The 8,295-nt window shown below is 33.6% G+C and overlaps 1 protein-coding gene across 1 annotated transcript; it reads right to left on the reverse strand.

The window, feature by feature from the left end:
• Nucleotides 1–6,369: 6,369 nt before the first annotated feature.
• On the reverse strand, nucleotides 6,370–7,873 carry LOC134266453 (uncharacterized). Its single transcript, XM_062748688.1, has 4 exons — nucleotides 7,608–7,873; nucleotides 7,434–7,520; nucleotides 6,623–7,027; nucleotides 6,370–6,496 (listed from the first exon to the last, which is right to left on the reverse strand). Exons 1-4 carry the CDS (start codon nucleotides 7,608–7,610, stop codon nucleotides 6,410–6,412), a joined length of 582 nt encoding a protein of 193 aa, XP_062604672.1. The 5' UTR covers nucleotides 7,611–7,873; the 3' UTR covers nucleotides 6,370–6,409.
• Nucleotides 7,874–8,295: the final 422 nt, after the last annotated feature.

An 8,295-nucleotide genomic window follows, 5' to 3' on the forward strand; every position in this document is an offset into this window, starting at 1 on the left:
TGAATTGTAGAATTCCCAGGGGAAGAATAGTACTCTGTACTAATCGGGTTATCTTCTTTAAATAAATCATTATTATAAGACTTACATCAGAGAAAAGGGCCCTTATCTTTTCACAATGCTCATCAGAAAACGACGTCAAAGTCGCGGTATTGTAAACACGAAAGTAATTTTTGTCGACTGAGTTTGAACGTGAACAAAAAAATAAATTGGATATCAAAGTGATGCAAAAATTCTATATGTATTTTATGCATACTTTTTTAAAATATAAAATATTATAACTATTTAGTACGTGAATTTATTCATAATTCTGTTTAAAGTATTTAAATAAATGTTGATATTCGCGACATTGGATATGCACATTGCTAGAAACAGCGATTTAAACAATGTCTATGCCTGACTTAATTAAAGATGCTGCATATTTGTTTTCCGAGCAATATAGAAACCTCTACTGATAAAAAGCCGCTTAATGTTACTAATATTATTAAGCGTTGCAATTTTATAAATTATTGCATTAATAGCTGACATTTTCAACCACTAATGCTAAATCACCGCTTAATGATATAATTATATCATTAAGCAATGATATAATTGATTTATTAAGCGTCAAAAATGTAGAGCAAAGTTAACACTACTGATGCTTAATGAAACAAGCAAATTTTGACATAATCGACGGTTAATGATACACATTTATCATTAAGCATTGCAGATGCAACCTCTAATGATATAAAAGTTAGAAATGGCTTGCAATATCAAAGAGAATTCTGAGAGAAATTCACCCCCACCTCCCAATCCGGATCTTGTTTTTGTGTTAATATGAGATTTTTTAATTATGTTTTTCTTCTATATTGTTCATTTTTAACAGATCTTTACTGGTGAGATTTTTTATCAGCATCCCTCCCCCATCTGGTAAAATTGGATACTTTATATACATTTTAAATCTAGTGAATTTTCTTGTAATTTTCATCGTTTTTGGCATATCTAATGTATTTTCAAAATAAAATCTACAGTTTAAATCCTTCGATTATGTTTAGAAAGTATAGTTTTGGAAAGTATAAGTAATAATTATAATTTACTGATGAGAAACGAGTTTGAATTTAGATAAATAAATGTGCTCTCGGGACAAGATCGTAAAATGATGTTAATTTTACACAGAGTTCCACTTTTTTGTTGTTTTGAATTTGACAATTTATATTGTTTACTAAGATTTATATACAAATCTTTTCTGTTGTTTTGTTACTCAGATCTTCTCGCTACTGAATGGTGAAAATTTATCCACAAATGCCCCTATAGCTTACTGATATTCTATATCTATTTGTCCTCTTTTTAACTGTTATAATATCATATATTACTTTCAAGTAAATTACTTGAATCTGATTCGTCGAGAAACATTTGTTAAAAAAATAATACTACCCGCTGAATAATGGAGCCACGCCCTCCTGCAATTTCAATATACCTAAAGAACTGAGAAAACCATCTTCCTTGCGGATAACTTTACTGTGCGGACACATTGACTCCGTAATCAAAATTATGCCTGAACTTTCACTTAATAATGTTTTTTTTTCTAATAATATAATTTAAAAGATAACGGCAAAAGAAGACATACTAATTAGATGTATGCTGTTTTTAATATCATTAAAAGACTTCAGGTAAGCCTGATTACGCTGCATTTCATTTCCGGATGTGCACTGCAATTTTTGAACTTGTTACATGTTGAAAATGTTACAATTTATCGTATATATTAGCCGCACTAAGTCCAATGAAGAGTTTTATTCACCTATATAAGGGTCCCCTGAATACTAAGCCATTTTCATTATAACACAACTTACAATTACGAATATAGTTTCAGGATTGATTACAATTCTTTCTTCTGAATTTTTTATCGAAGAAAACCACTTGTGAAATACCCCCCCCCCCCATCTCTTTTTTTAGCTCACCTGAGCCAAAGGCTCAAGTGAGCTTTTCTGATCAAAATTTGTCCGTTGTCTGTCGTTGTCGTCGTCGTCGTCGTCGTCGTAGTCGTTGTAAACTTTTCACATTTTCATCTTCTTCTCAAGAACCACTGGGTCAATTTCAACCAAACTTGGCACAAAGTATCCTTGGGTAAAGGGAATTCAAGTTTGTTCAAATGAAGGGCCACACCCTTCCCCAAGGAGAGATAATCATGAATTTGTTAAAGATTAATGGCATTTTTTTAAAAAAAATTCTTCTCCAGAACCGCTGGGCCAGGAAAGATGAAACTCATGTGGAAGCATCCTCAGGTAGTGTAGATTCAAGTTTGTTCAAATCATGACCCCCGGAGCAAGGGTGGGGCGAAAATGGCCGATCCAAGTTTTTCATAGGAATATATAGGAAAAATCTTTGGAAATCTGCTTCTCCAGAACCACTGGGCCAGGAAAGATGAAACTCATGTGGAATCATCCTCAGGTAGTGTAGATTCAAGTTTGTTCAAATCATGACCCCTGGGGCAAGGGTGGGGCCAAAATGGCCGACCAAAGTTTTTCATAGGAATATATAAGAAAAATCTTTAAAAATCTTCTTCTCCAGAACCACTGGGCCAGGAAAGATGAAACTCATGTGGAATCTTCCTCAGGTAGTGTAGATTCAAGTTTATTCAAATTATGACCCCCGGGGCAAGGGTGGGGCCAAAATGGCCGACCCAAGTTTTAATAATAATAATAATAATAATAATAATACTTTATTTAAAGAGGGCGACTCAATTAGTGCGAGCACTATTCTTCCTTGAGGCCCTCTATAAAAACCGGGGCAAGGGTTAAATAGGAATATATAGGAAAAATCTTTAAAAAACTTCTTCTCCAGAACCACTGGGCCAGGAAAGATGAAACTCATGTGGAATCATCCTCAGGTTGTTTAGATTCAAGTTTATTCAAATCATGACCCCCGGCCCTGAGAATAGGGTGGGGCCAAAATGGCCGACCCAAGTTTTACATAGGGATATATAGGGAAACCTTTTAAAATCTTCTTTACAAGTACTTCAAAGCTATGATTAGTGATACCCGGGGTATTTATATGGAATCATCCTCAGGTAGTGTAGATTCTAGTTTGTTCAAAAGATGAACGCCTGGAAGGGGGGGGGGGGGGAGTAAATTCAAGCCCGATGTGTCAGGTGAGCGCTGTGGCCCCTGGGCCTCTTGTTTAATTTTGGATCCGCCACGTAACTATAGATTATAAAATTCTATACATAATTCATCTCATTTGTTACTAAACTGCACCAATGATATCTTTACATTTGAATTTTTCTTATATACATCTCATTCAACAGCTTTCCATCATCGCAAAAGATAAACCGTTCTGTATCATTGATATTTTGTTTTTTTTTGTACAGGATGTACTCATTTGCATCAGAATTGCCCATGCATGTAAAGTGGCCTGTATCGAAATTATTATAAGGTTCAATTCAAAGGATAACACGTATATATTTCGCAAATTCTATGGTCAATATAATGCATTTGTCAGGAAAAACAATCTATCATAAATTAAATGTAATAATTCCAATGCCGTCTCATTTTTATCAAATTAAATGTTATGCTTTTACGAGGGGCATTTCAAAAGTTCTTGCAACTGTTTAATAAAAAAATAACCATTTTACGGAAATTGGTGTGTTTGATATCATTGGAAAGATAAAAAAAAAAAATATATACATATATTGTGACGTCACATTTTAAGTTTTAGGACGTAATAACTCCGAAAATGACGTCAAAGAGAAAGAGTAGGGCTATGATACTGATTATCAGCAATTGTATTAGTCATTGTATGATTTGTTTACGAGCACGGTATATGTCCGGTTATACTATCATAGACATTCATTTAAGATTTTTATTGACATGATACGGCTGGATTTTCGGTCTTTTAACAAGCTCTCCACTGTTTGAAATACAAACTGTAAAACATGTCCTGTATTAAAATAAGAGGCCCATGGACCTTATAGGTCACCTATTTACCATGCAACAACTTTCCAACAATTGAAACTGATTCATGTTTCAAATCAAATGCCATGAAATTCACAATTTTGAAAGAGGCACCATTGCTTATCATTATTATACACTCAGCATGCTTACTTTGGTTACTTAATACCCAGGGGTATCTCAGAGTACCAAAGAGAAAATGCTTTCTCTTTGGAACCACTGACCCTGAGGCCACATCTTCAAAATTTTGTAAATTTTTATAATTTTTTTCATCATATTGTTGATTAATATCAAAGTGCAGATTTCAATGCATTAAATTATTTTCAGACTATGTACCCCCCCTCCCCCCCCTCCCAAGTACATTTGTCTCTGGGGCCAGGGAATTAACCATTTTTGGAAGAAGCAGCTTTCTTCTTCATAAATATATACTAAGATCATTGGCATACAGTAATACCCAGGAAACACGTAAAATATGTTAAAAGGATTAATTCATGCATTTTCAATATATAGATATATAGATACACGGCCGGAATTGAACCCTTGTCTCCTGCGTGAGTGTCCGCGACCTTATCAATTATGCTACGACTTCTTGTTGTTTTTTAAGGATTTAAAATCAATCAAATTGTAGAAATCGATCGAACGATCGATTCACCTGGTGTATCGAGGAGCTGCGATGTGTATATCTTGTATATCTATTGTATATTCTATGTTAGTTGCGCGGATTCTGGGGACAGACTGATTAATTAATTACACAACTCCTATCGGGATGATGACAATTATCAGCGACGGGCACCTGTTCCTGTGACAGAGATTCGAGATAGATGTAAATTCTCTATCTAGAAACTTAGTAGAATAATTTTACAACAATTGATGACAATTATCAGCGACGGGGACCTGTTCCTGTACAGAGATTCGAGATAGATTCGAGATAGATGTAAATTCTCTATCTAGAAACTTAGTAGAATAATTTTACAACAATATCATTTAAAAAAGCATTAATCTACAATATTTTTTTTTCAACAAAAGGCATGTATAAATAATTTTTTTCTATCCATGTAAAATGATTTTAAAATTTTAAAAGGATGTCTTTCGAAAGCTAACATATCCTGGCGGTTTAGACAATTAAGAAACGAAATTAATAAAAAGTAGTAAATAGTATAAATTCAAATCTACTTATTTCCATGAAAAATACACGTATAAGCACTATAGAATGTGTTATACGGCATTTATTTAAATTTTGATTCAATTATCATTTTATTTATCACTTCAAAACTTTTTGTTTTCTACAACAAATTAGAAAATTATAAATCATTTTGAATTAGTATCATTTTTTTTTTTTATAGAATTGTAATAATTATTTAGAAACATTTTTACGTACCACAATTTAATAACCATGAGAATGAAAAACACAATTAAGATTGAATAATAAATCTTTATTCAAAATATGGCTTCATTGTTAAGGAAAAATATCTGATTATAAATTAATAAGCCAGTGAAAAAAATCGCTACATTGAGACTAGAATATCACTGAAAGAATGCAGAATGGTCACTGAAAGTCGACGGAAAGGTCCCACAAATCTGATTAAAACACTTGACGAATTTATGCCATTAAACTCTCTAACACGATCACCTATTTTTCTTTGTCAACTTTGTCATTTTCTCACAGTTAGGTCTCTAACTTAGGTTAACGAATTTTAACGTTTTCCCGACTCATGACATAAAGTAGTGAGTTTGGGGTGGCCGTGGATGCTTCTCCATGACCCCTGATCCCATTTCTGGTGTTTTAAAGGTAACTATGTGTTTCCTTTGCTTGCGATTTGTATTGTTTCAATGGACTTCTAGGCCTCATTACTGTTCGTTGTCTCCAGATTTGAAATAAAATATAAAACATTCAAGTGCTTATGAAAACAAGGATCCTATAATCAGCGTTGAGAATGATGGTAATAAGTAAATGAAAAATCATAAAAGAGGGTATATTATATTCTTTTTTGAAAATGTTCCCGTCAAGATACAATAAATCAAGCACTGGTGTGTGAATATTAATGAGTGTGAAATAGTCTCCGTTTTACTGTAAAATGTGCTTAAATGCCTATAATGTAAAGATTGTTATATATTCTCATTATATTTGTCAGCAGGGTTATATGATAAGTAATACTTTTGGTCAAAAGTTTAAAATAAAATGATAAAAATGAAGAAGTCCCGACTTTGACAGTCTTTAACCCCTGTCCCCTTTTGACACCTTCCACGTATGTGAGGGTGAGTGTGTGTGAGAAAGACAGGGGGTGTGTGAGGGAGGGTGTATGTGTGTGAGAGAGAGGGTGTGAGGTTGTGTGTGTGTGTGTGATAATCAAAAAATCAATAATCAAAATACCCGAATTATCATTTTACATACCGCTTTGTATCTTTACAAGTTATTCCCATGTTTTGATCTCATTAGCTGATTAAGCTGAGCGATGAAACTTTGAAATACCAATTTATAATTTCACTCACACTTTGTCAAAGGACATCATATGAGGATCAGTGACAGAATGGCAGGAGGGCAGCGCCTTTGGATCCTCATCGATGAGTTGTACCTTCAAGAAAAATATGTATGAAGTATACACACGTTTGGTGGAAGGACTGTTGAAAACTGAGAATAACAAATCTTTTATAAAGTTTAATTTCATAATGTCAGAAAAATATTTATTTTTCTATATTACCAAAACATCTCGCAGAAATACATTTTCAAAGAATTTGCTTCCATGGCCATGAACGTCTCCAGTCTTTAAACGAAGAGTGACTTCGCTTGGTGGAAAACCATATTGAATGCTTTTCTTGACTGTCACTTGAAACTCTATAGTTTTATTCCAGTCAATGTGCTTACCATCATTTTCAAAACGACGAGGAAAACTTAAGGAAGGAATTAACTGCTCACATTTATAATAATTTGTAGACCGCCCCTTGCAGGTAGAATCGGTATCGCTTGGATTTGACAAATATATACTCAGACTTCTTTCAAATGGCGTCTGTCCATATAAGACAAAAGAATCAGCAAAGGGAACGTTGGATTGAAGCTTTATTATTGAAACTGTTTCTGTAGATAAAGTGACTTTTGGAGTAAGCACCTAGCAATAAAAATAAAAAGGAGCCTTAATTACTCTAAAGTACTTATGGGTGAAGTTTGATTCACTACATAATGCAGCTTCACAAAATCAGTGAATCTGGATCAACACAGGTTGTTCTTCATTTATTTTACGGACTGGCTTCTCTCAGAAGCTTCGGGGCAAGAAAGGCTTCCAGTGATTTTGTGGAGATGTGAGAAACAGAAACAAGATTTTTCGTATTTATTTTCTATGCTTTGTTGGTGGGTTGGATTTTTAATGTACTAGATTATATAATCGCTTGCAGAGTATATTGCAGTTTTGTTTTGTAATAAAGACTTCATTCCGATACAAAAAGTATTTTTCTCATTTACAGTTAAATAATAGCTAGTAATAAAAAAGAAAAGTGTATGAGAAAAAAACAAAAAACCTTAATCCCTGCAAAAAAAAATGAACTGGCTTTTGTCGTGCATCCTTTTACATCCTCTTGAAGCATAGCCCCTACTCTGCATTGTATCTACAAATGTTTAAGAAAATATATAAAGCTCTATCGTTATAACTACACTTCTCTTTCTCTAATTTTTCTACTTATATAAAGAAATACCATTGTTCCCAGTTTTTTCCCCTTTTCTAGAATTTCGTATGCTGTTATAGTCGCATTCCGTTTTGTGGATTCTGAGACTACTTGGTTTAAGTCGACTTCAATGTCGTCCAAATACCATATAATACGGTAGTAGAGGCTTTGATATCGTAATAATGAAAACTTGCAAAGGAACCTGATGGCAGAGTCGTGTTCTGTTCCGTCGGTTGTGTTTTCTTCTGTCCAAAGAAAACCATCAAATTCTACATCTACTGAAGGAACGGTTTCGTTTAGACCTTTGAAAAAAAAATAATCATAAAAGACAGTTAAAATATGTTCACTAGCCATTCTTTGCGTTTTAGGGATTCAATTTTATTTCGTGGTGGATATTTGTATTCATTGATGCTCTATATTATATTAATACACTTGTTAATCAAGGAATTTTACTACTAGTATTTGAACATGCAACATTTCACAATCTGTTTAAAATCATATCCTTTGAGCGATCTATGTGAGCGGATCAAAGGATCTGATTTTAATCAGATTAAGCAATTCAAAACTTTCATTGGCTGATTTCCAAAAAGGAACGCAAATTATTTTGTATAATCTGTTTTGGTATGGGGACACACCCCCTTGACGACCAGCTAAAACAACTTTATCCATCAATCCCCTAATTTCGGATTCCAGTCATCTAAATCCATGGAAAATTCCA

The sequence above is a fragment of the Saccostrea cucullata genome, unplaced genomic scaffold (genome assembly GCF_032062105.1).
Source record: "Saccostrea cucullata isolate Sc308-1 unplaced genomic scaffold, CSIRO_AGI_Scuc_v1 ctg1298, whole genome shotgun sequence".
NCBI classification, from domain to species: Eukaryota; Metazoa; Mollusca; class Bivalvia; order Ostreida; family Ostreidae; genus Saccostrea; species Saccostrea cuccullata.

Bases quoted from the DNA above. Each gene is read 5' to 3' on its own strand.
- LOC134266453 (XM_062748688.1), bottom strand. The intron at 7,028-7,433 runs GTTTTTTGTTTT...TTTTATTGCTAG, and splicing joins TTTTTTTTGCAGGGATTAAG to GTGCTTACTCCAAAAGTCAC. The intron at 6,497-6,622 runs GTAATATAGAAA...TTTTTCTTGAAG, and splicing joins TATTTCTGCGAGATGTTTTG to GTACAACTCATCGATGAGGA.